The 26,302-nt window shown below is 44.1% G+C and overlaps 3 protein-coding genes across 6 annotated transcripts; 1 reads left to right on the forward strand and 2 right to left on the reverse strand.

Annotated features, from left to right (window-relative positions):
* Positions 1-999: 999 nt before the first annotated feature.
* Positions 1,000-3,672, reverse strand: LOC311138074 (T-cell leukemia translocation-altered gene protein homolog). Its single transcript, XM_084172730.1, has 3 exons — positions 3,045-3,672; positions 2,861-2,915; positions 1,000-1,567 (listed from the first exon to the last, which is right to left on the reverse strand). The coding sequence occupies exons 1-3, from the start codon at positions 3,253-3,255 to the stop codon at positions 1,525-1,527; spliced, it is 309 nt and encodes a 102-aa protein (XP_084028856.1). The 5' UTR covers positions 3,256-3,672; the 3' UTR covers positions 1,000-1,524.
* On the forward strand, positions 2,704-9,838 carry LOC311138072 (vacuolar fusion protein MON1 homolog B-like). 4 transcript variants are annotated; one of them, XM_084172723.1, is made up of 7 exons: positions 3,869-3,968; positions 4,810-5,000; positions 5,230-5,330; positions 5,514-6,095; positions 6,241-7,033; positions 7,930-8,077; positions 8,470-9,838. In XM_084172723.1, exons 2-7 carry the CDS (start codon positions 4,939-4,941, stop codon positions 8,689-8,691), a joined length of 1,908 nt encoding a protein of 635 aa, XP_084028849.1. In that variant the 5' UTR covers positions 3,869-3,968; positions 4,810-4,938; the 3' UTR covers positions 8,692-9,838. The 4 variants fall into 4 exon arrangements, with proteins under 4 accessions (XP_084028850.1, XP_084028851.1, XP_084028852.1 ...); XM_084172724.1 differs by lacking the exons at positions 3,869-3,968; positions 4,810-5,000 and adding an exon at positions 2,704-2,888; XM_084172725.1 differs by lacking the exon at positions 4,810-5,000 and having other exon boundaries at positions 3,842-3,968.
* Positions 9,839-11,374: 1,536 nt separating this feature from the next.
* On the reverse strand, positions 11,375-26,026 carry LOC311138488 (bromodomain and PHD finger-containing protein 3-like). The gene is made up of 13 exons (XM_084173183.1): positions 25,752-26,026; positions 16,467-18,030; positions 16,083-16,239; positions 15,843-15,974; positions 15,519-15,647; positions 15,087-15,399; positions 14,614-14,892; positions 13,901-14,455; positions 13,655-13,724; positions 13,471-13,547; positions 13,168-13,265; positions 12,728-12,882; positions 11,375-12,579 (listed from the first exon to the last, which is right to left on the reverse strand). The coding sequence occupies exons 2-13, from the start codon at positions 17,981-17,983 to the stop codon at positions 12,384-12,386; spliced, it is 3,678 nt and encodes a 1,225-aa protein (XP_084029309.1). The 5' UTR covers positions 17,984-18,030; positions 25,752-26,026; the 3' UTR covers positions 11,375-12,383.
* Between the last annotated feature and the right edge of the window lie 276 nt (positions 26,027-26,302).

The following is a 26,302-nucleotide window of genomic DNA, read 5'->3' on the forward strand; positions in this document are numbered from 1 at the left end:
CGTAGCCTCTGGACTATGGTCAAAATGACCCCTATTAAGGCCATACAAGTACTTTATGATCAGAATTATTGTCTATGGAGTAATATAGTGGGTAGATATCAATTACAAAGTCATTTTTTTATATTATTTGGAATGATTTTACCCTATTTTCTTCTAACAGGTAATCCAGATGGCAGCCATTTTATTAAAATGGCCACCCTAGTTGACTGACAGACTCCCCAGACTGCCTAAACTTAAAAATGCTCCTTAAGGTATATACTTGTATCATAAAATGGAACAATTATTTCATCTATCTGCTGGACTAAGTTGTGTGCTAGACATCGTTTTAGACAATGGAAAAAAAATACATTAGGAAATAAGTACCAATCAATTGCACAAGACCCTAACTTAAATGTACAACCAATTTGCCTACTCCATTGGACTGCTACAGGTACTAACATGTACCTGAGACAATAAAAAGCGTTATTGGACTTCACTGTTTAATATTTTCACAGCAATCAGAAGACAGGGCTGCGTGCAGTGCAAAACAAACATACTCCAATGTTCAAATAAATGGAAATGGTGCTGTTCTGAACGACCTGTTCAAAAACGGGGAGGGGTTGTGGAAGGCTGTCAGCATGGCCGCTTCCCTTAAAATACGTCACTCACTTGCTTCAAGCCTCACCCCGTCACACCCACCAAACCTACCTCAACGTCTGTCCAAGAAAGTTGAAGAATGTTTTGGGGAAACGTGTCGTTCAGCACAGATACACAATGTAGCAAACATTAAATCAAACTGAACGCACCCCAGTCTTCACTGTTTTACATTTTCATAACAATCAAAAGATGGTCATAGAGGGCTCAGGCTGTCAAGAATAAGAAATATAAGTTTGAGGAAAGCTGCTGTTTGATGTAAGGCCTCTATCTCTGACCATTCTCTCCACAGTAGCCTTGCTCCAGCGCAATCTTCATGGATTACTATGTAGCCTTGCACCAGCGGAAATAAAAACAGAAACCATCTCCTTTCTGAACAGCTCCTTATTCATACAATGTTTTTAACATAACTGCAGTCACAACCACCCACAACTCTCAGAGCATACAGTTGTTGAGTCTCTCCAGATTCTGTCTCCAGATTAGAATAACATTTCATTTCAATCTACATCCAATCAGTGGATTTGGAGCCAGACGTATATTTTAATGTCTCACCAATCAAAGGAGCTAAAAATTAACATGAGCCAGAGGAGCTAAATTAAAAAATATATGATATTTAAAAAGATATGGCATATGAGAGAATATCTTAGCATATCACATGGTGTTTATGTGTGGACGCAAACTGAGCCTAATAACGTTATATTGTCATGAAAACCGACCAGGAGAAACGTCTTCTTCAGCTCTGAGTAAGGAAGCCTCCACAGGCCCACATCATCAATGAACTCCAGTCCATTTGAAAAGGCACAACATTAGCAAGTCTGTATCCACTCAGCAACCCTGTCTGATAAGACAGAGAGCAAGTCCTATGTAGTCCAACTTGTTATGTCCTGTCTGTCACTCACGATGTGTCTTGAGGTTGTCTCCTGCCGCACTCTCCCTGACAGATAGAAAACATTATCACAACCACTCACTGATGAGACAAGGAAAGGTTCACACCTACAGTTTATTTAAGTGATAATACCCAATAAGCCTGTGAATACCGGCTTCGAGGGCATTATCACTTTTATACAACGGGTTACCAACATATTCAAATAATGATTGGCATATTTTCATTAAAAACTTTATTTTGATTAATTTTTTTGTACTATTTCTTCCTTCCACAAGATATAGTACCGACACAAATCTAGGGTTGCTAGAGACGCCACCCAGTCGTTCGTTTTTTTTGTTCTGTATCTATGGACGCGAGCTACCCAGTCGTTCGTTCTAAATGTTCCATTGCCATACTGGCTGGCAACATTCTTATCTCTTGCTTGCTAGCTAGCCAACTACGGCTAATTTACAGTCACGTCAAAAAGTTTCGCCAGGATAACAGCAAAGAAGCCGCATTTAAATTTGTTTAAGCTGTTTTCTAGTGACATTTATTTGGATACATCCATAACAATGAGCTACTGAGGCGCGATTTCGCCTGGCATAGAGAATGTGCTTACTCGTCAGGACACTGTTGTTCAGAGGAGCTAGCCAACAACACAGCTACAGTAACACAATCACTTCAAACGGAAGCTGGAAAGACTGCAGATTAGCTGCGTTTCGTTTGACCTTTTTTCAATAGACTTTAAAATTGTTTTTTTTATATATCCATAAAAATGATGCCAACTGTTTAATGATTTCGACCGGCTGAGATACGCTGCCTGCCTTTCTGTCTCGTCCCTTCTCCCGACACGTTCAATACTATGGGACAGCAGGAGATCGAATTTGAATAATGAAACAATGTTGCAAATGTCGGAGACAGACAGCAAAGTTTAAACAAATCTCCCATGTTGAAAACTAATGTTAGTCTAAAAGAAATGTGAGATAATGTCTAGATGCTTTTTATAGTGGAGATCAAGTTTATAAAGTGCCTGACTGGGCTGATGAGACAGTGCATTGCGCAGTCAGATGGAGCAGTGTAAATAGGCATTTTAACGTCATAGATTTAGCTGGCGGTAACTCGTGGAATAGACACCGGCTGGAATGCGGTTTTAACCAATCAGCATTCAGGATTAGACCCACCCGTTGTATAAAACAGTAGGAAGCACACATAACGATTAACCAACCATATTCAGAATGGACAAATAAAATATATGTCCAATCCAGTTAGCTAAAGAAAACGAGACTGTATAGTGACTGGGGAGAATAACAGTCAGTATTTCGGGGTACCTGGAGGGAGACACAAGGATGCTTGGACACCTACCATCCGCTCCGGTGAGGTGCAGTGTCAGGTGTGCCTCCATTCTTTCCACCAGTACCTTAAACGTTAGAGGACAACAATACAAGTTAGCTAGCTAGTACTTCATGGCAGCATGCCTTTCAGACATAGCTAGCTAACGTTATAGAAATAAACGTGATGATGAATAACTAGCTAGTTTAACACTCACCTTGTCGGTAATACATATCGTTCACAGTGTTTCCGTAAATTTTCCAAGCGAAATGGATGGCAATGAGACTGACAACGAGCCAGCTAAACAATATCTTGAATATTGACACTCTCATATCATTAGCCAGCCAGTCATCAACAAATTCGGAAAGAAACGACACAAACCCGTCCACAATGCGGGATAAAAACTCGAAATCCCAGGGCTCTTCCATTTTATAAAACAACACCCAAAGTGTATGCTTTGTCAAAAAACATATTTTTTCTAAACCAGCTAGTTAACGTTAGGTAATATGATCAAGGCTGAGTAACTGTCTAAACCACGGAGGTTTACTATAGCTAGCTAACGTAAATGAACTGCGGCTAAACGCGTAGCAGCTAGCCAACGGGTGATGCGCTGACTTTTTCAATTCACCCCATTCGTCAAACAGACTGAGGAGGAAACTTTCATAGTCACAGATGAAATAATCTTTGCTTTTGTGTTATGTCATGAAATACTTTTCAATTAAAATAACCATACTATTATAATGACACTAACCTTATCTCATATAGCTAGCTCTTGGTGCAGTTAGCTACCTATTTTTGGGGAATAGAATCCTCCGTGTCAAATCTGAAAGTATATTTTTTGGTCTAGGTTTTAGGGAATCGTGTCTGTATATGATTGCGCATTGACAGCAACCAGCACGACTCGTAAAATAAATAAAAAGAACGCTAAAAACGCGCCCTGGAACGTACCCTGTGTGTGGGGGAGGGAGTTTCTCCCCTCATTGGTTTATTACTTGCTCCATCTAAATTACTATTGGACACCATTGGGATTCTGGATGCGCTGTTGTGAGTGAAAAAAACATGTTTACCAGTTAGTTATATGGCCTAAATTTACGTTATACCTTTCCCCCGATGATTTAACAACGGAATATCCAAACGTAAGGTTTGTTTTTTTGTACATTATTTTAAGTTGTCTCAGTGTTGTAGCTACATTGATAAAGTTAGCTATTTGCTAAAGCGACTATAGTTAGCTGGCTGCTTTATTGTGTGCAGCAAAACTGGGGGTTGTGGAGTACTGGAATGGATTTAGCTGGATGTTATGTAGTGAGGGTAGCCTGCAATAAAAAACAAGAAAAGCTAAATCAACTAGCTAGTTAGCTAATTTTATTTGTTCGCTAGATAGGTAACGTTAACTCATTAGCCAGCTAATCGGATTAATCCAGTTAGCTAGATAAAGGCGTTTTAATTTATTATATTATTATTTATTAATGTAGAGCTAACGTTAGCTGTGATGTGTTCTGTATAGCGATGCATATTGGCTTCAGTTGTTTTAGGAAATTAACTTAGCTAGTTAAGTTGAAGTTCAAAGCGTAGTAAATAAAGCTAACGTTGCCAGTAACAAACGGCTACTTAAATATGTTCTTACTGATTAAGATGCCGGTCAGTGAGTGTTTGCTACCAAAGCTAAAGCCACATACACTGAGTGTACAAAAAAATGACGTAGACTGACCAAAGCTATGATCCCTTATTGATGTCACCTGTTAAATCCACTTCAATCAGCGTAGATGAAGGGGAGGAGGCAGGTTAAAGAAAGATACATGGATTGTGTATATGTGCTATTCAGAGGGTGAATGGGCAAGACAAAATATTTAAGTGACTTTGAACGGGGTATGATAGTAGGTGCCAGGCGCACTGATTTGAGTGTGTCAAGAACTGCAACTCTCAATTGTAAAAAAATAAATAAAAAAGAACTACAACGCTGCTGGGTTTTTTACGCTCAACAGTTTCCTGTGTGTATCAAGAATGGTCCATCACCCAAAGGACGTCCAGTCAACTTGACACAACTGTGGGAAGCATTGGAGTCAACATGGGCCAGCATCCCGGTGAAACGCTTTTGACACCTTGTAGAGTCCATGCCCCGACTAATTGAGGCTGTTCTGAGGGCAAATTGGGTGCGCAACTCAATATTAGGAAGGTATTCCTAATGTTTTGTTCACTCTGTATATCCTCTGACACTCTCCATAATGACCCATTTTAGGCTTGTCATCTATCTAGGGCGTTAGCTACTTGCATTACATGTTTGTGGCTAGCTGCGTAGCTCGATCTCTAGTGGTGTGCTGTTGTATGATAACTGTTACTGTTAACTGAATATCAAATGAATTACTAGTATGTCAATGAATGCTTACTTTTTCTGTGATTTCCAGTGTCTGTGATGTCAACATGGAGAGAGATGACGATCAAGAAAAGGGAGAGATGGAGATAAAGAGTTGTGAGATTCCATCCTCTGACTGCACGCTGTCAACTGGTAATGAAATGCCTTTCTAATGGCGTGATATCTAATCTATAATGAAAGTTAGGTCATCTTTAATGACATCCAACTGATCTTGACATGCCTTCACTCAGTAAAGTACAGGGATCTGCAGTGTTTGTGATCCTGAGTTAATTTCTGCTGATCTCACTCCTGCTCTGCCCTCTGAAAATCACACAGTTCCTGGGCCTGCTGGGCCAGTGGGAGGAGACAACGACACCAATGTGACTTTAGAGGAGCCTAAGAATCCACCTCCATCAGATACTATGGGCGAGGAGGAGACCCTGGAACTAGAAGCGGCCCCTGACCAGGAACTAGACCTGGCCCCTGTCCAGGTAAAAGAGGAAGAGACTGATGAGTGCAGTACGACGGAATTTCAGAACAGTTCAGGTAGTCAACCAGAGACTGTGCCAGAAGAGGCTTCAGCTTCAGCTGAGAATGGGCAGGATGACTCAGGGGAGTTTGTGGTCACTATGTTGGCCAGAGGTAAACTGGAGGAACAAGGTGTGGGAGTGAAGGGGAAGTCCTCTCCACTGTCAGAGACTGGCACCCCAGAGGCCCCCCCATCCCACCGTGAGGAAGACGTGACAGCTGAGAGCTGGAGGCAGCACAGGAAGCATGTGTTTGTCCTGAGTGAAGCAGGGAAACCCATCTACTCCCGCTATGGCAGTGAAGAGGCCCTGTCGTCCACCATGGGAGTCATGATGGCACTGGTGTCCTTTGTCCAGAGTAGTGACAACATGATCCGCTCTGTCTACTCAGGTGAGAATTTCTAGAATTTCCTTACATTCTTGACCATGACAATAAGTTACTATAGATGTTTTTGCATCATACTTTGCTCCCTCTGTACAGCTTTACATCATGTTGTTTCACTGTGTGTCTACTCTCTACCTCTCCTCTCCCTCAGATGGGCACACGGTGGTGTTCATGCAGAAGGGTCCTCTGGTGCTGGTGTCTGTGTCGAGCAGCCGTCAGTCAGAGCAGCAGCTGCGTGGTGAGCTACTCTACGTCTACTACCAGATCATCAGCATGCTCACCCAGGCCAGCATCGCACGCATATTCGAACACAAGAAGAACTATGACCTGCGGCGACTGCTGGCCGGCTCCGAGAAGATCCTGGACGGCCTCCTCAACCTGGTGGACACAGACCCCAGCTTCCTGCTGGGAGCGGTGCACTGCCTGCCCCTTACTTCCTCTCTCAGGGACTCCCTCAGCCAGATCCTACAGAAGGCCATCACCCCCAACCTGGTCTTCTCCATCCTCATCGCCAAGAACCAGCTGCTCACCATCGTCCAGGAGAAGACTGTGATTGAGGACGCCAGGCTGGAGCCTGCTGACGTCCACCTGCTACTCAACCTCATTGGGGCCTCCTCTGCCTTCCAGGCCGGAGAGATCTGGACTCCCATCTGCCTGCCTCTCTTTAACCCTGACTGTTACTTCTATGCCTACATCTCCTACCTGGACCCTCCAGAATGCACTGTGTGTCTGCTGCTGCTCTCCACGGATAAGGAGGCCTTTTATGCGGTGGCAGAGTGTAAGAGGAGGATAGAGGAGGCCATGCTGGCTCAGAGCTCCCTGAGCCTCATAGCCAAGGCCCACTCCTACAGCGTGAGCCAGGTGGGTGTCTCAGACCTCAGGCACTTCATGTACAAGCCCTTTGATGTCCCAGACAACCACAAGCAGCTCACCCAGTTCACCAGGTAGGTGGTATATTTTTGTTGTTGTGCCTGTGTAACCTTCACCCAGTGAATGATTATGAATGATTCACGTCTTTGTCATTTGACTACTTTCTTGCATGTTTTAACTTAATAGTGGTTCTGCATTTTTGTGTTAATGTGTAGAAAGAAAGATTAGCCTACAAACATAATTACTCCAAAAAGGAATGTCAAAGGGGAAATGTGTAGCACAGGAGGCTGCTGAGGGGAGGATGGCTCATAATAATGGCTGGAACGAAGCGATTGGAATGGCATCAAACACATGGAAACCACGTTCTAAGTATTTGATGCCATTCCACTGATTCCACTCCAGCCATTACCAGGAGCCCATCCTCCCCAATTAAGGTGCCACCAACCTCCTGTGGTGTGTAGTACATTCAAATATGTGCCTAATCAGGTCAGATCACATGCATCCTCCAGTAGGCCTATTGCTTATGATTGCCATATTAATATTACGGAATCATAGAAATTGAAAGTGCATGATATCCATGATGAAACTGATAAGATTGTATCACTCACTGTAAGCGAAGCATGCTAAGTGACTTCAATTATTTCTTATTTATCTTGATTGCTATCTTTTGAGTTTCTTATTAGACGAGCTGTACCAGTGAGCACAAACTTGCAAAATCTAATAAAACTGGGAAAATAAATACTCACCATGCAACGCTGCCTCTTGCAAACTCCGAGTTATCGAAAGGCTAACAGTCTGACTTACTTTAGAGGAGCATGATCAAAGTGGGAAAAGCAAACATGTTTATTTAGCTAAAAACACTGTTCTATGGCTATTTCTTTCTGATGTATACAATTGGCCGATATGCACTGCATAATGTCAGGTCTTGCTCTGTCCTTGTTTAAGACGTTTGATGTGCTGTTGATTTCAGCCCAGAAATGGAGGCTCCCTACAGCACAGAGGAGGAGAGGATGAGGCTACTGGACCTGTACCGCTACATGCACGGTCGCATCCACAGCTCCTCCCGGCCCCTCAAGCTCATCTACCACGTGGCAGAGAGGGAAACCCTGCTGGCCTGGGTATGTCACTCCCACTGGGAATACACGTAGAAGTGTTACTATGGGCAGCTCTCTTTACTGGATCCTGTTTTAATCTGGAGGCTAGGTCTCACCAACCTGCATTCTGTTGTAGATATGAAGTTCAAGGGTTTACATTGCAGTATGTGAGCTATGTTGGATTGTTGCTAGCGTTCATGTTGCATACTTTTCAGCTCAATTGAACACAACAGTAATTTCAAAGAATTTGAAACTGTTATATTTAAGGTTTAGTTTATTGTCATGATGTACAACATTGGCAGCTAAGAGCTGAATTGCAGTATACAGTCCATACCTAAATGAATAGACAGATAATAATAGTTGAAATGGACCTGCTAAGTCAACTAATTGCATGCTCTCTGTCTATTTCTCTATAGGTCACAAGTAAATTTGAGTTGTACACTTGCTTCAGCCCCCTGGTGACTAAGGCCCGTGCCATTAACGCCATAACCAAGCTTCTACGTTGGATCAAGAAGGAGGAGGACCGTCTCTTTATCCGATACCCACCCAAGTATTCAACCACCCCCAACCCCAGCAAAAGCTCCCGCAAGTCTAACCAGCAGGACTCCACAGATAATGGCTTCATGTCTCTCCTATAGAGCTGCTCTAGCCCTGGCTATTCCACTCTGTCAACATAGTTTATACACTGGTTCTACTAGAAGAGGTGTTTGGCACTGGCCACATCCTACATCTTTTTGGACTTCATTGAACTTTGACCACTGGACCATTGAAGGATGACTTGCCTTCTTGAAACTTTGACTCTAGTATTACTTCTGTACCTTTATAAGAAAGCATGTACAGTAATTGCGTTAGTGCTTTTAGATTACAGTTGAACAAGTTGGTCTGGAAAACTGTAAGGAGAAAGCAAACATTTTAAAATTGGCTAGTGGTGGAATTTTCAATGATATCGAATTGTTTTTATATTGTTTTATTCTATTGTAACAAAGGTGAGCGCTCTTCTTGAAGGCATCATATCAGACTCGTTACATACAACTATTGCAATTCAAGCTTTCATGGGCATTGACACTGTAGCACATGACAAAAATGAATGGAAGGATTACCTAGAACTACTCCTGAATATATTTTAAACTGCCTTGCCATCATACGTATTGCTAGAAACCTTAGATGTTGACAGGCTGGCAAATAGGAAATTAATAAAAAAAAGTTTGGTTATTGGTGGGATAAACAGAAAATTAAAATGTATCAATGTCTGATTTTGAAATCGCATCCTCTAGAATAGGAAGGGTTACCAATTGTATGGATAGTCCATGACATGACCTCTACGTGTGAATTGTTCTCAGTTGATACAATTGCTCAACAATTGTTTTACTGGCATGTTATCTTTGCAGTTTAGATTGTAAATAGTGTCAGTGTTCATACTAAGTTGTTTAATTATGCTCTGGTAATATAAACACAGTTACATTTTCTATCCTTCGTAAAAAAATCTGTATTGCTGGGAGCCACATTTTCCCCTAGTAATCCTCAAATAATTAATATTAAAGTACCTGATGGTTAAATGCTTTGTCCAGCCCACAGAGATCCTACATTAAGAGTTCTAATTTGTGGAGTTGTTTAAAGTCACCTGCTGCAAATTCTCCCAGCGGATACCGGGATCTACTATGATGGACTGATGTGTGATTTCATGAGTGGTGGCGGTTCAGTCTTACCTGATTTGACTGTTAGGAATATTTTATCCAGAGTGTTAATGTTCATTGAGTTCCTAAATAAATCCCAGGTTGCACAAACCACCTTGTGTCATTATTTTATAACTGCATGTTAGATTGAGACTGAAAACAAACAACAGTTTTAAACAATATTTATTTGAGAAAATATTGTTTCAGACAGATTTTAGATCTTGTGGTAGAATTAAAATGACAAGATCCAGAACTCCTCTGTGCCACCTAATAAAAAGTGTAGTAGGCCAGTGCACTTATGCCTAGACAACTACAGGGTGTTGTGCCAACTGACCACTAGGACACATTATCTGATACAAAGAGCTACAGAGCTTCCTACATCTTTTTCAATATTTATTTTTTAAATAACAGACTCAATTATTGTCACAATATAAATTAAAATCTAATATTTTGATTTTTTTTTGCATTCCTTAAATTACTTAGTGTATTATAAACACAGACATTTACATATATACAAAAATATGTGCATATGCACATAACCAAGTTTTTACCATTTTTTTTCATACCTATGGCTTCAGAGCTCAATCTACAAACCATTTCAAACTAACATTGTGCTTTTCAAGTCATTGGAGGGTTTGCAAATAACATCTTGCCACTGACTGGAATCCCAAGTTATTGACCTTATTGAAAAGTGGTTGCAGTGACCCATTTCTTATGTCATGACTAGACATTCAAAAGTCCTGTTGTTCCATCAAATAGCTGCAACAAGCACACCATCACCATTTCATATAAAAAAAGAAATAAAAACCGAAATAGCGTCAATGTGTAAAAATGTATAAGAAGCATGGTATTTCAATGACAAATACAATCTGAATATGCTTTGAATCAAGCAAATCCCTTTTGAGGATAAAATATATACAATTACTTTCTTTGTCTTGATTCACTTTGGGCTAAAACAAATGTTATATTATTACTAAACTCATTGCAACAGAGTGGTTGTGTAAAGTACTAAAAAGTAATCACAATGAATAATCACATTTTATCACAAAAAAAGGAACATTAGGAAACTCCTCCTTTCACATTTCCCCCAAATTCCAAAATGATAACATTCAACCTAAAGGTCAGAGTCAACCAGACCATCACTCATTTAGGTAGCTGCACCCAAATATATTGGCACCCTTGCACTTTTCTTAAAGAATTCTCTATTTCTTCTAAAATAAACTGAAATTACCAAAGAAAATGTTGGTCTCCAAACGTTATTGGATTGTCAACATTGGGCGGAAACTTAAGTTAAACATTTTGATTTAGAATATAAAAGCAAAATACTATGGACAACATTATTGGCACCCAGGAGCTAATACTTGGTTGCACAGCCTTTGGCCAAGTTGACTGCAAAAAAAATAACATTAATGAGCTTGCTGCACCTTTCTAATTGCAATATGGCCCACTCTTCAGCTGCAAACTGCTCCAATTCTTTCATGTTTGAGTGGTGCTTTCCACTAACTGCTGTTTTCAGATCTCGCCATAGGTTTTTGATCTGGACTTATCGCTGGCCACTCCAGAACATTCCAATGCTTATTCTTGAACCATTCCTGGGTGCTTTTTGATGTGTGTTTGGGTTGTTGTCCTGCTGGAAGACCCACAACCTTCAACAGAGACCCAGTTTTTGGACACTGGGTTGAACATCGTACTCCAAAACACCTTGCAAACGTTCAAGGCCCCACATACCAGAGGCAGCAAAGCAACCCCACAGCATTATCGAACCTTCCCCACGTTTGATTCTAGTGAGGGTGTTCTTTTCTTTGAATGCTTAATTTGGTCATCGGTAAACATAGGAAGACCCCACTGCTGAAAGAGACAAGAAAGCCCCATTGAACTTTTAAAATTAAAATAAAAAGCCTGGGGTTGCTTTGCTGCCTCTGGGGTCCTTGAATGTATACAAGACATCATCAAATCAGAAGATTATCAGGTGTTTGAGTACGATATTCAACCCAGTGTCCAAAAACTAGGTCTCTGTTGAAGGTTGTGGGCCTTCCAGCAGGACAACAACCCAAACACACATCAAAAAGCCCCCAGAAATGGTTCAAGAATAAGCACTGGAATGTTCTGGAGTGGCCAACGATAAGTCCAGAACTGAATCCCATCAAAAACCTATCGCGAGATCGGAAAACAGCAGTTGGTGGAAGGCACCACTCAAACATTGAAGAAATTGAGCAGTCTGCAGCTGAAGAGTGGGCCAAATTGCCAGTAGAATGGTGCAGCAAGCTAATTATTTTGCCGTTAACTTAGCCAAAGGCTGGGCAACCAACTATTAGCTCCTGCCAATAATGTTGTCCATGCCATTTGCTTTTATTTTCTGAATTAGAATTGTTAGCTTAAGTTTCCCCCCTTAAAAAAATGGTGTACGGCAATGTTGACAAACCAATAGGAACGTGTGGAGATCAAACTTTTTTTTTTTCAATTTCAAATTATTTGAGAAGAAAGTGAATTATTTAAGAAACTGTATATCGAACCACTCAAATTCCATGTCCACCTTCTAGTAAATTAATGAAGAGAATGTTGTTCTTTTCTCACTTATGCTTTTTGTTATTGGTGAGGGTTTGATCGCTCCTAGCCAGACAGTTTGCAGTGGATTTGCTGACTGACACTAAAATCCTTCATATAAAATTGGAGGGGTTGAAACTGAGGTTCCCCTTGACGTGGTTGATAACGTGGTTCAGGTGTACCATGGCACGGTCGTATGCCGTGTGTACAGACTTGCGGACGCTAGGCTTCTTGCCCTCCATCAGGCGCAGTTTGTCCACCGTGTCATCCATCCCCATTTGCAGCAACTTGTCCCGTGGCAGCCATTGCCTGAAAGGAAGAAAGAGGGTTCAAAAGAACACAAAAACATAGAATAGGAGCAATCAATAGACACAAACATCAACTATCCAAAAAAACTGCCTCAGATAATTAATATGAGACTCAACATTCAGCAGAACACTTGTCTTGAATTTCTTACCAGGTCCTTTTGGTGTCGAAGAACAGCACAAGGTAGTGCCTCTCCCCAGTCTCCTTCTGCCTTCGCTCCCCCAGCTTGAGCACGTCCCCAGGAGGCACGGGGATGGGGATGCCGTTGTGAAGAAGCCCTTCCTGAGGCATGTCAGGGTCAACAACCTGGGGAAACCCATTGGCAGTTTATGTACCCTGTTAGTCGCTGTGGTACAACAATGGACGAGTTTGTTTTGATTCGGTTGGGCAGAGTTTGCACATTTTAGACCATTCCATTGCTCGTAAAATGAAAACTCCACCCACCACGGGCAACGAGCCATGCAAAACGAACTCACTCAATGACTGGTGAGGTCATCATACACTACATCTAAAAGGAGGGTTCTAACTTGTGCTTGTGCTTGTGCCAACCCTCTTATTGCAATGAATAAGTGACTGAATTCATGTTCTCACCATTGCTGGATAGGATGGATATCCACGACACTTAGCCCAGACCAGGTCGAGTGGTGTTAGCTCTGTGTCACGATCAAAGGGCAAAAGCATACTCCCCCCTGAGCACAAACACAAAGATGGGGGATGTTGAACTGGAAAAATGGAAATGGTTGAGATGGGAAAATTATTTTCTATAATGTTATACAGAATTTGACAGGATTTACTATAATGTATACATCTATTTGCCAATACATTAATTACTGGAAGTTGAAATTGTAGCTCTTTTGTCTGACCCAAAGGTCTGTGGTGCCTGAACACAGTCACCTGAGCCTCCATTCTGGCTCTCTGGGACTTTAGCCAAAGCTGGTTTACCACGGCTGCGTTTGGGTGGCGGGGGGGCACTTCATCCGTAGACAGACAAGGGAAGAGATATGTTATTTCTGAACATATTCCACCTTAGAAATCAAAGTACATTTCAGAGGTATCAGGTGTTCATTGGGATCCTCACCTGTGTTTTTGGTCGTTGGATGCTAGGTCTGAGGAGTCATCTTGGTGCTTTCCTAGCCCATTTGTAAAGCCTACTAGAATACACATTCTGGATGTCATCATCATTATCTGCCCTCTCTTCCCTTATGCAACTCACAAATAAAAAGGGTAAAGACATTGTTTCCTTTATAGCAAGTATGTTATTACTCATCGCCTACAGCTTTAATGAAATGACAGAGCAAATGTAAATTACATTTTTCGTATCTACCTTCCACTTTGACGAGGGGGAGGGGCTTGTCTCCCTCGCTGTCAGAGCTGGGCCCTCTGGACCTCAGGCGGTGGGATGACGGTGAGGAGGGTGTGGGGGGAGGGGTGGAGAGGTCACTCTCACTGGGAGGGTTTGTAATGGTGAGGGAACTGTCCAAGCCATTGGTTTTACCCTCATTGGTCCCTACATACTGTAACTGAGCTGCTCTGATCTTTGCCAGTCTCGCTCCATTTTTAGCTTTCTTGAACAGAACAGATGTGCGCCGGCCAACTCCAACCAAAGGACAGGCGTTAGTGGGGGGACTGGGAGTCTGTAAAGGAGAGACCTTTTGAGAATCCTCCTTCTGTTTGCACGGTGTTGCTGTCTCCCCAACTTCAGCATCATCGTCACTCAGCCCTTTGCCCCCACTCAGGGAGGATCTCTGCCGCTTGTAAGAGCGTCCTGGTGACCTTCGCCCTGCGGCCACTAGGCCCAGTACAGGTGGCTCAGGTGGGGCATCGCCTGGCAGGGGGGACGACGCTGGGCATGAAGGCTCTAGTGTTGGTGGAGAGTCATCTACAACAAGGAAACACACATTCACTTTGTTAGGGTAAGAACATCTGAATTGCACAACAGCAAATCATTAGCTAATTAAGCGAACACATCCATACCAGAAAGATTAGTAGAGTTGGAAAGCAACAAGCCCATGAACAAGCAAAGTAAATCCCTTGTACCTTTCCCCGGAGTAGAGGCTGATGTTAAAGGACCGTTCTCCACATTGTCCTTCTTTCCCTCCTCCTCCTCTTCTTCATCTTCTTCTTTCCCATTGTGCGACAGTGAGCGCTGCTGTTTGTGCGTGACCGTGTTGATCTCTCTACGCAGCAGCCGGATGCGTTTGGTTCGTCCTCCACTGGAGCGCATGGATGCCACCATGTCCAGCTTATCCAGCAGAGCCTTCAGCTGCTCCTCTGTGGACAGGTGGAGCCTGTTGTCTGGATCCAGGAGGGAGTCCACTGTGGAGAACACAAAGGCCGTAAAAGAGGAGACAGAACAGGTAGACGAGATGAAGGACGAGAACAATGTATTTCTGCAATGAAAAGCGCTATAGAAATTCAATCAAATTTTTCTTATGTGTTTGCGATTGTGAAAGGCAGATTTTTCACCGAAAGCCATTCCAAGGCCCACCCAGCCGGTGTACTCTGCTCACCGTCCTCCCAGGTGCATTGGTAGAAGCCCTGCTTGTTGGGAGAGTCTGGGAGGTGCATGCCCGTGCTGGGGTCCAACCCGATGGTCTGCGCCTGTCTGTGGGCGTGGCGGAGGACGGCTCCTCCCACCTCCCGTAGGTGCAGGGCGGCTCGGTGGAACGCGGTCTCCTTGGAGTTGTACCTCAGGCAGTTGGACACCATGAGGTTAAAGTCCCCCTCCAGGTCGGCTGTGGAGCAGTAAGCATGGGCTTCCAGTTTGGCACGCATGCTGGATAAGTCCATGGGCTTGGAGATGAACTCCAGATAGTCCGGCACCTTCAATTAAAAACATACAAATTAACAGACTATTTATGAAAAGAAGGTGACAACTGCAGTACTACTGGCTGAATTTTAAATAAATGCAAAAAGTGACCCATTTATCTAACCCTACTAACCTCTGCTAGATTGACAGGTTGAGAGAAGATCTGTGCGGTGTCCTTCTCCTGAAGCTGGTCCAGGGTGGAACGCAGCAGTATTAACGCAGGGGTCAACTTCAGCTCCAGAGCAGCCTGCTGAAGTTTCATCTGGAGGGAGAGAGAGAAAGCGAGAGGGGGAGAGAAAGAGGGAATATGAAAGGGTGCAGAGTAATTTAAGGAAAGACATAAGAACGATACAGTGATTGTAAAAGTTAATTATTTTCGTAAGGTATATGCAGATGGTAACTCATGATTATATAGTATGTCGACATTTTACATGGCGTCCTCCTACTGAAACAGTACCTGCTCTCTCTTTAGTCTCTCTCTCTTGCGGACGAGTTCCACCAGGAGCCGGGCTCTCTCCAGGTCCTGCCGCAACTTCTGCCAGTAACGAAGCTCCTCCCTCGCCGCACTAAGCTTCTCATCTGGCTCCCTCTGAACACATGCACACACACATTCAGCATAACTATTAAACATTTCACCATCAACATGAGATCTATAATTGACTTTAGGTCTCCCTCTCCCTCCCCGTATCTTCCTGACCTGCTCAGCAGTCTTCTGAGCCTGCAGATGGGAGTGCAGGCGGCGGATGAGAGGCATGCCATTTCGGGACTGACGTTTCAGCAGCCAGTAGTTGTGAAGCCTCTGCATGAACTGGTTCTTCCTCTGGACAGCAACCCCAATGCAAATCTTGTTCAGCCTGTTTACGACATAGCAATAACTTTTGTTATTCATATTTTGGCATCCTTCCACTGTATAGGTTGTGTATTAACAGTTGGTATAAGGCAGCTATACTGTTACATTAAACATGTTAAATACATAAAAATATGCTTTCTACACTGGAGATTACTACAAGCAAATATAGTAAGAAGGAAAACAATGCTACTGAAAGTGGTGTGTTAGGAGAAGGGGTGTGTGAGGTCGGACCTGTGAGAGGGGATCTGAGGCACCAGCAGCACAGGCACAGCGGCACGGCGGGTCGTCTGACCAGCAAGGCTCTTCTTTCCTTTCTTCTTCTGGCCTTTGGGAGTCTTTTTACTGGGCGGTGCCGGGGGGCTCTGAGTGTATGACCTTTGACCCCTGTTCCCCCTGCCTCCTACCAACCTTCCCTCCACCGCCTCATCACCTGACCCATCTCGCCGTGACCCGACTGGGGAGTGATTCTCACAGAAGGCAGTCTTCTTCACAGAGAAGGTGGTTCCGTTGACCCCAGTCTCCCGGACCGGGTCGATCTTCATGAAGAGGCCAGCCTTCTGGGCACAGCTGACATGGAAGGCCCGGTAGCAGTTGGCCTTGTGGCACTGGATGGACGCGCCCCTGCCTTTCTGCTTGCACAGGTAGCAGGTGAGCTTCCAGCGGGCTGAGGGGATGTTCTTCACCCCCTCCACTGGCTCCAGGAATACTGTGTTGGCAAAGCACACCTCTGGGATCCATATGGCACAGACTACATGGGCCCAGCGTCCATCACTAGTCTGTTTGAAGGCACCTCCCCGGTTGGGGCAGAGCACACAGTCCACAGGGCGCGAGGGGGACTGTAGACAGCAGCGGCACAGCCACTGGCCCTCAGGGATGTACGGCACGCCGTAACACTCCTGGTGGACGGCCAGGTTGCAGATGTCACAGAATAGGATGACGTTGCTGTTGAGACACTCGTCGTCCAGGCAGACGCAGCAGAAGGCGTCCTCATCCATGGCACTCTGGGACAGGGCCTGGCTCCGTGACTCCATGATGGACTCCCTCTCCAGACGGTCGATCAGCAGCTCAAAGGTGTCTGGGGAGACGGACGCGTGGCCATCAGATACCCTCTTCTGGTTGACCATCTCCAGCCAGGCCAGGTCCTCCTCATCCATGTCGTACTCTGCCTCACAGTCCTGCTCCTCCCCTGACTTCTCTACGAAACGGTAGTAGGCCACAGGGAGGGGAGGTGTGTCTAAAGGACACGGGCAGTCAAGCACACGGAAGGTGGGCTCGGGGAGAGGGCTTTGGTGGGAAGGGTGTTGGGAGGAATTGGTGTGGCTTTGAGTGTGCTGCTGACTGCCAGAACGTCGGCTCTGGTGAGATGAGGTTTTGCTTTCCCTCCTGCGGCCCTTTGGGTTGGGAGGTTTACGCCCTGGTCTGGCTCTGCTCTGGGTTTGTTCGCTGTTCTCTTTGTTACTGTTGCACTCAACAATGTCCTGAGCCATCATCTCATCCTCTGTGATGACTGGGAGAGGGTCAGTGATGTTGATCCTGTGAAGCCTTCCATCCAGGTCCACCTCCACCATCTTCTGGGCCTGAGCATAGGTCAAAGTTTCTCTAGATGGAGATAGCTGCAGTCTATAGGGGGAAGGCGGCCGCAGCTGAACACTGGAGCCCTTGCCCCTCCCCCTCCCCCTGCCTCGGCCCCTGCCCATCTCAAGGCCAACTACTCCTGCCCTGCATCCCCTCCTCCGCAGCCTCCTCATGGGGGTTTGCACTAGCTTCCTAGATTGGAGAGGGCGAGGACGGACTTCTGCAAAAGAAAGAATGAAAAAACCTAATCTTCTAAATTCTGAATTGCACAATAAGTCAAAAGAGGAACTAATTAGAAGATATCATTCATGACATTTCAAATGTAAGCAGATTACATATCGCATTAGGAGTTGACAGATAAGGAAAACCCACCAGAGTAGATTTGAAACAGTCAAACACCAACTCATCAACATAGCTAATCCACTCTCCAGTGCCAGCCAATGAGATGGAGAACCATCTATCTACAGCACATTCGGAAAGTATTCAGAACCCTTGACTTTTCCACATTGTTACGTTACAGCCTTATTCTAAAATGGATTAAAATAAATGTTTGTCCTCATCAAATCGACACACAATACCCCATAATGACAAAGCAAAAAAAGGTTTTTAGAAATGTTTGAAAATGTATTAAAAATAAAAAACAGAAATACCTACAAGTTTGGACACCTACTCATTCAAGGGTTTTTCTTAATTTTTTACTATTTTCTACATTGTAGAATAATAGTGAAGACATCATAACTATGAATTAACATATGGAATCATGTAGTAACCAAAATATATTTTATATTCTTTGCCTTGATGACAGCTTGGCAAACTCTTGGCATTCTCTCAACCAGCTTTATGGAGGTAGTCACCTGGAATGCATTTCAATTAACAGGTGTGCCTTGTTAAAAGTTAGTTTGTGGAATTTATTGCGTTTGAGCCAATCAGTTGTGTACTGACAAGGTAGGGCTGGTATACAGAAGATAGCCCTATTTGGTAAAAGACCAAGTCCATATTATGGCAAGAACAACTCAAATAAGTAAAGAGCAAAGAGAAACGACAGTCCATCATAACTTCAAAAGTTTCTTCAAGTGCAGTCGCAAGAACCATCGCCACAGGAAAGGAAGACCCAGAGTTACCTCTGCTGCAGAGGATACGTTCATTACCAGAGTTCCCTCTGCTGCAGAGGATAAGTTCATTACCAGAGTTACCTCTGCTGCAGAGGATACATTCATTACCAGAGTTACCTCTGCTGCAGAGGATAAGTTCATTACCAGAGTTACCTCTGCTGCAGAGGATAAGTTCATTACCAGAGTTACCTCTGCTGCAGAGGATACGTTCATTACCAGAGTTACCTCTGCTGCAGAGGATAAGTTCATTACCAGAGTTACCCTCTGCTGCAGAGGATACGTTCATTACCAGAGTTACCTCTGCTGCAGAGGATAAGTTCATTACCAGAGTTACCTCTGCTGCAGAGGATAAGTTCATTACCAGAGTTACCTCTGCTGCAGAGGATAAGTTCATTACCAGAGTTACCTCTGCTGCAGAGGATAAGTTCATTACCAGAGTTACCTCTGCTGCAGAGGATAAGTTCATTACCAGAGTACCTCTGCTGCAGAGGATAAGTTCATTACCAGAGTTACCTCTGCTGCAGAGGATAAGTTCATTACCAGAGTTACCTCTGCTGCAGAGGATAAGTTCATTAGAGTTACCTCTGCTGCAGAGGATAAGTTCATTAGAGTTACCTCTGCTGCAGAGGATAAGTTCATTACCAGAGTTACCTCTGCTGCAGAGGATAAGTTCATTACCAGAGTTACCTCTGCTGCAGAGGATAAGTTCATTACCAGAGTTACCTCTGCTGCAGAGGATAAGTTCATTACCAGAGTTACCTCTGCTGCAGAGGATAAGTTCATTACCAGAGTTACCTCTGCTGCAGAGGATAAGTTCATTACCAGAGTTACCTCTGCTGCAGAGGATAAGTTCATTACCAGAGTTACCTCTGCTGCAGAGGATAAGTTCATTACCAGAGTTACCTCTGCTGCAGAGGATAAGTTCATTACCAGAGTTACCTCTGCTGCAGAGGATAAGTTCATTACCAGAGTTACCTCTGCTGCAGAGGATAAGTTCATTACCAGAGTTACCTCTGCTGCAGAGGATAAGTTCATTACCAGAGTTACCTCTGCTGCAGAGGATAAGTTCATTACCAGAGTTACCTCTGCTGCAGAGGATAAGTTCATTAGAGTTACCTCTGCTGCAGAGGATACGTTCATTACCAGAGTTACCTCTGCTGCAGAGGATACGTTCATTACCAGAGTTACCTCTGCTGCAGAGGATAAGTTCATTAGAGTTACCTCTGCTGCAGAGGATACGTTCATTACCAGAGTTACCTCTGCTGCAGAGGATACGTTCATTACCAGAGTTACCTCTGCTGCAGAGGATAAGTTCATTAGAGTTACCTCTGCTGCAGAGGATAAGTTCATTACCAGAGTTACCTCTGCTGCAGAGGATAAGTTCATTACAGTTACCTCTGCTGCAGAGGATAAGTTCATTAGAGTTACCTCTGCTGCAGAGGATAAGTTCATTACCAGAGTTACCTCTGCTGCAGAGGATAAGTTCATTACCAGAGTTACCTCTGCTGCAGAGGATAAGTTCATTAGAGTTACCTCTGCTGCAGAGGATACGTTCATTACCAGAGTTACCTCTGCTGCAGAGGATAAGTTCATTAGAGTTACCTCTGCTGCAGAGGATACGTTCATTACCAGAGTTACCTCTGCTGCAGAGGATAAGTTCATTACCAGAGTTACCTCTGCTGCAGAGGATAAGTTCATTACCAGAGTTACCTCTGCTGCAGAGGATAAGTTCATTAGAGTTACCTCTGCTGCAGAGGATACGTTCATTACCAGAGTTACCTCTGCTGCAGAGGATAAGTTCATTAGAGTTACCTCTGCTGCAGAGGATAAGTTCATTACCAGAGTTACCTCTGCTGCAGAGGATAAGTTCATTACAGTTACCTCTGCTGCAGAGGATAAGTTCATTACCAGAGTTACCTCTGCTGCAGAGGATAAGTTCATTACAGTTACCTCTGCTGCAGAGGATAAGTTCATTACCAGAGTTACCTCTGCTGCAGAGGATAAGTTCATTACCAGAGTTACCTCTGCTGCAGAGGATAAGTTCATTAGAGTTACCTCTGCTGCAGAGGATAAGTTCATTAGAGTTACCTCTGCTGCAGAGGATACGTTCATTACCAGAGTTACCTCTGCTGCAGAGGATAAGTTCATTACCAGAGTTACCTCTGCTGCAGAGGATAAGTTCATTACCAGAGTTACCTCTGCTGCAGAGGATACGTTCATTACCAGAGTTACCTCTGCTGCAGAGGATAAGTTCATTAGAGTTACCTCTGCTGCAGAGGATACGTTCATTACCAGAGTTACCTCTGCTGCAGAGGATAAGTTCATTACCAGAGTTACCTCTGCTGCAGAGGATAAGTTCATTACCAGAGTTACCTCTGCTGCAGAGGATAAGTTCATTAGAGTTACCTCTGCTGCAGAGGATACGTTCATTACCAGAGTTACCTCTGCTGCAGAGGATAAGTTCATTACCAGAGTTACCTCTGCTGCAGAGGATACGTTCATTACCAGAGTTACCTCTGCTGCAGAGGATAAGTTCATTACCAGAGTTACCTCTGCTGCAGAGGATAAGTTCATTACCAGAGTTACCTCTGCTGCAGAGGATACGTTCATTACCAGAGTTACCTCTGCTGCAGAGGATAAGTTCATTACCAGAGTTACCTCTGCTGCAGAGGATAAGTTCATTAGAGTTACCAGCCTCAGAAATCGGCAATTAACTGCACCTCAGATTGCAGCCCAAATAAATGCTTCACAGAGTTCAAGTAACAGACATCTCAACATCAACTGTTCAGAGGAGACTGCGTGAATCAGGCCTTCATGGTGAAATTGTTGCAAAGAAACCACGACTAAAGGACACCAATAAGAAGAAGAGACTTGCTTGGGCCAAGAAACACGAGCAATGGACATTAGACCGGTGGAAATCTGTCCTTTGGTCTGATGAGTCCAAATTAGAGATTTTTGGTTCCAACCGCCATGTCTTTGTGAGATGCAGAGTAGGTGAACGGATGATCTCCGCATGTGTGGTTCCCACGTGAAGCATGGAGGAGTAGGTGTGATGGTGCCACTGTCAGTGATTTATTAAGAATTCAAGGCACACAGCATTCTGCAGCGATACGCCATCCCATCTGGTTTGCGCTTAGTGGGACTATCATTTGTTTTTCAACAGGACAATGACCCAAAACACACCTCCAGGCTGTGTAAGGGCTATTTGACCAAGAAGGAGTGATGGAGTGCTGCATCAGATGACCTGGCATCCACAATCACCCAACCTCAACCCATTTGAGATGGTTTGGGATGAGTTGCACCACAGAGTGAAGGAAAAGCAGCCAACAAGTGCTCAGCATATGTGGGAACTCCTTCAAGACTGTTGGAAAAGCATTCCAGGTGACTACCTCATGAAGCTGGTTGAGAGAATGCCAAGAGTGTGCAAAGCTGTCAAGGCAAATTGTGGCTACTTTGAAGAATCTAAAATATAAAACATTGATTTGTTTAACACTTTGACACATGATTCCCTATGTGTTATTTCATAGTTTTGATGTCTTCACTATTATTTTACAATGTAGAAAATAGTAAGAATAAAGAAAAACCCTTGAATGAGTAGGTGTCCAAACTTTTGACTAGTACTGTAAGTATTCAGACCCTTTGCTATGAGACTCGAAATTGAGCTCAGGTGCATCCTGTTTCCATTGATCATCCTTGAGATGTTTCTACAACTTGGAGTCCACCTGTGGTAAATTCAATTGATTGGACATGATTTGGAAAGGCACACACCTGTCTATATAAAGGTCCGACAGTTGACAGTGCATGTCAGAGCAAAAACCAAGCCATGAGGTCGAAGGAATTGTCTGGAGAGCTTCGAGACAGGATTGTGTCAAAGCACAGACCTGGGGAAGGGGTCCCAAAAAATGTCTGCAACATTGAAGGTCCCCAAGAACACAGTGGCCTCCATCATTCTTGAATGGAAGAAGTTTGGAAGCACCAAGACTCTTCTTAGAGCTGGCCGACGGACTAATCTGGGTTTGGCGATGCCAGGAGAACGCAACCTGCCCCAATGCAAAGTGACAACTTTAAAGTTAGGTGGAGGAGGAGGAATAATGGACTGGGGCGGTTTTTCATGGTTCAGGCTAGTTCCAGTGAAAGGAAATATTAACCCTACAGCATACAATGACATTCTAGATGATTCTAAGCTTCCAACTTTGTGGCAACAGTTTGGGAAGGCCCTTTCCTGTTTCAGCATGACAATGCCTCCGTGCACAAAGCGAGGTCCATACATAAATGGTTTGTCGAGATCGGTGTGGAAGAACTTGACTGGCCTTGACTTCAACCCAATGGAACACCTTTGGGATTAATTGGAACGCCAACTGCGAGCCAGGCCTAATCACCAAACATCAGTGCCTGACCTCACTAATGCTCTTGTGGCTGAATGGAAGCAAGTCCCCGCTGCAATGTTCCAACATCTAGTGGAAAGCCTTCCCAGAAGAGTGGAGGCTGTTATAGCAGCAAAAGGGGGACCAACTCCATGTTAATGCCCATGATTTTGGAATGAGATGTTCGACGAGTAGGTGTCCACATACTTTTGGTCATGTAGTGTATATATAGATAGATATATAGAGATATTAAAATATGGAGAGAGACAGTGGACAGTTAATTAGGTACACCTATCTAGTACCGGGTCGGACACCCCTTTGTCTCTAGAACAGCCTGAATTCTTTCCCACCTGGACAAAAGGAACACCTATGTGAGAATGCTGTTCATTGACTACAGTTCAGTATTCAACACCATAGTGCCCTCAAAGCTCTAAGCTAAGGACCCTTGGACTAAACAGCTCCCTCTGCAACTGGATCCTGGACTTCCTGACGGGCCGCCCCCAGGTGGTAAGGGTAGCCAACAACACATCTGCCACGCTGATCCTCAACAAGGGGGCCCCTCTGGGGTACGTGCAAGGTCCCCTCCTGTATCCTCTAGTCACCCACGTCTGTGTGGCCAAGCATGACTCCAACACCATCATTAAGTTTGCCGACGATCACCGACAACGATGAGACTGCCTATAGGGAGGAGATGACCTCTACCGCAACGTGAGCAAGACAAAGGAGCTGATCGTGGACTACAGGAAAAGGACGGCTGAGCACGCCCCCATTCACATCGACAAGGCTGTAGTGGAGCGGCTCGAGAGCTTCAAGTTCCTTTGTGTCCACATCACCAACAAACTATCATGGTCCAAACACACCAAGACAGAGGGCACAACAATGCCTATTCCCCCTCAGGAAAGATTTGGCATGGGTCCCCAGATCCTCAAAAAGTTATACAGCTGCACCATCGAGAGCATCCTGACTGGTTGCATCACCGCCTGGTATGGCAACTGCTCGGCATCTGACCGTAAGGTGCTACAGAGGGTAGTGTGTACGGCCCAGTACATCACTGGGGCCAAGCTTCCTGCCATCCAGGACGTCTATACCAGGCGGTGTCAGAGGAAGGCCCTAAAAATGGTCAAAGACTCCAGCCACCCAAGTCATGGACATCTCTCTGCTACTGCACGGCAAGTGGTACCGGAGCACCAAGTCTAGTTCCAAAAGGCTCCTTAACAGCTTCTACCCCCAAGTCATAAGACCGCTCAACAATTAATCAAATGGCTCCCCAGACTATTTGCATTGGCTATTTGCATTTTTTACACTGCTGCTACTCACTGTTTATTATCTATGCATAGTCACTTTATCCCTACCTACATGTACATATTACCTCAATTCCCTCGACTAACCTATACTCCAGCACATTTGACTCGGTACCGGTACCACCTGTATATAGCCTCGTTATTGTTACTTTATTGAGTTACTTTTTTAAAACTTTATTTAGTAAATATTTTCTTAACTCTTATTTTCTTAAAACTGCATTGTTGGTTAAGGGCTTGTAAGTAAGCATTTCACAGTAAGGTCTACACAATTTCATTTGGAGGTCACTAGTTTCGCCAATTCTAAAGTTAAATCGAACAGTAACTGAATACCCCGTTGCCTGTCTGCCTGCTTTATATAGCAAGCCACGACCACGTGACTCACTGTCTGTAGGACCGAACCATTTTCGTGAATGTGGTGGTTGTACCTAATAAACTGGCCACTGAGTGTATAAATACACATCATTGGTGCCAGCCTGCAGCAAGTTTGTGCAATACAAGAGATTCACAGGAACGTGTGCATTGCATTCTATTTCTGGACAAAATAGCCACACAGCAAAAAATATATTAGGCCTACTGATATTACTATTGATCTGCAATCTCAAACAAATTATCACATAGTGTTTTTCTGATATGTTATTAATCTAAAAGTCATTTGGTATTACAGTACAAGTTTCTCTAACCTGCGAATTTACACTCGAGAGTACATCTCCGCATCCAATCACGGCTCGAGAACATTGCACACGTATATTTCTTACCAATCAACTGCTCGTATTATTTTCTTCCAGCTGAACAGACATAGTTGGGTTGCGGGGCGCTAAATACCAACCCGAGTATCCCGACTGTCAGCCATTTTATCCGTACAACAACATTTGCAGTCAACACTATTATTGTGAACTGATAAGCAACCGATAAAACAATGTCAACAGCACAACCGGGACACTATAGCCGGGTTAACACTGTGCATAACTGTACAATTACCATGTCGGCTAGATTGCCGCAATATGTGCGTCCTCTCGTATGTGTACGCAGGCTACAGACCCTCCAATACAACTCTAGGTTAGCGCAAGCTAGCTTGCACAAGGCACATAACTAGCTCGACATGACGAGAGCCACATCTTATGAAGCAAAAACAAACAAGTCAGCCAAAATGTCGGAAGAGTTTACCTTGTTTAACGTGATCCTATGGTATGCGCGAGCCAGAGAGAGGTAATATTAGGTAGCTAATGTTGAAATACGACCGAAACGGACCTCCTAGTAATAAGCTATGGCATTACTAGCCGGTAATTTCAGGGGCGACAGCGTCATCTTCAGCACTTCAGTCCTCCATGGTGACTTCGGACAAATGCTCAAACTCGACCTGCTTACATATCTGTGATTTAGACGTTTTCAACTGGAAATACATACACTAATTGTTACATAAAATAATGTAAGATGTGTCAGGTTGATGTACCTTGGGATGTAGCTAGCTAGGTATTCAGTCAAGATGGCTTGAAAAATACGCCCCTTTGGGAAAAAAAAAAACTAGCACAGCCAATTGTGCGTCGTATTTTTGCCGCGTACACAACGCGCATTCGATTATGGTTGGCCAACACAGAAAACCCATTGCATCGAGTTGTAACGGTAGCACATATTAGCGCAAAGCGTTGAGAAAAGCTCCTCGACCTTTCTTGCGCGCCTTAACTTCATTATCGATGCACAACAGTACTTGACACCTG

This window comes from Coregonus lavaretus (assembly GCF_964263955.1).
Source record: "Coregonus lavaretus genome assembly, chromosome: 12".
Classification (NCBI taxonomy): Eukaryota; Metazoa; Chordata; class Actinopteri; order Salmoniformes; family Salmonidae; genus Coregonus; species Coregonus lavaretus.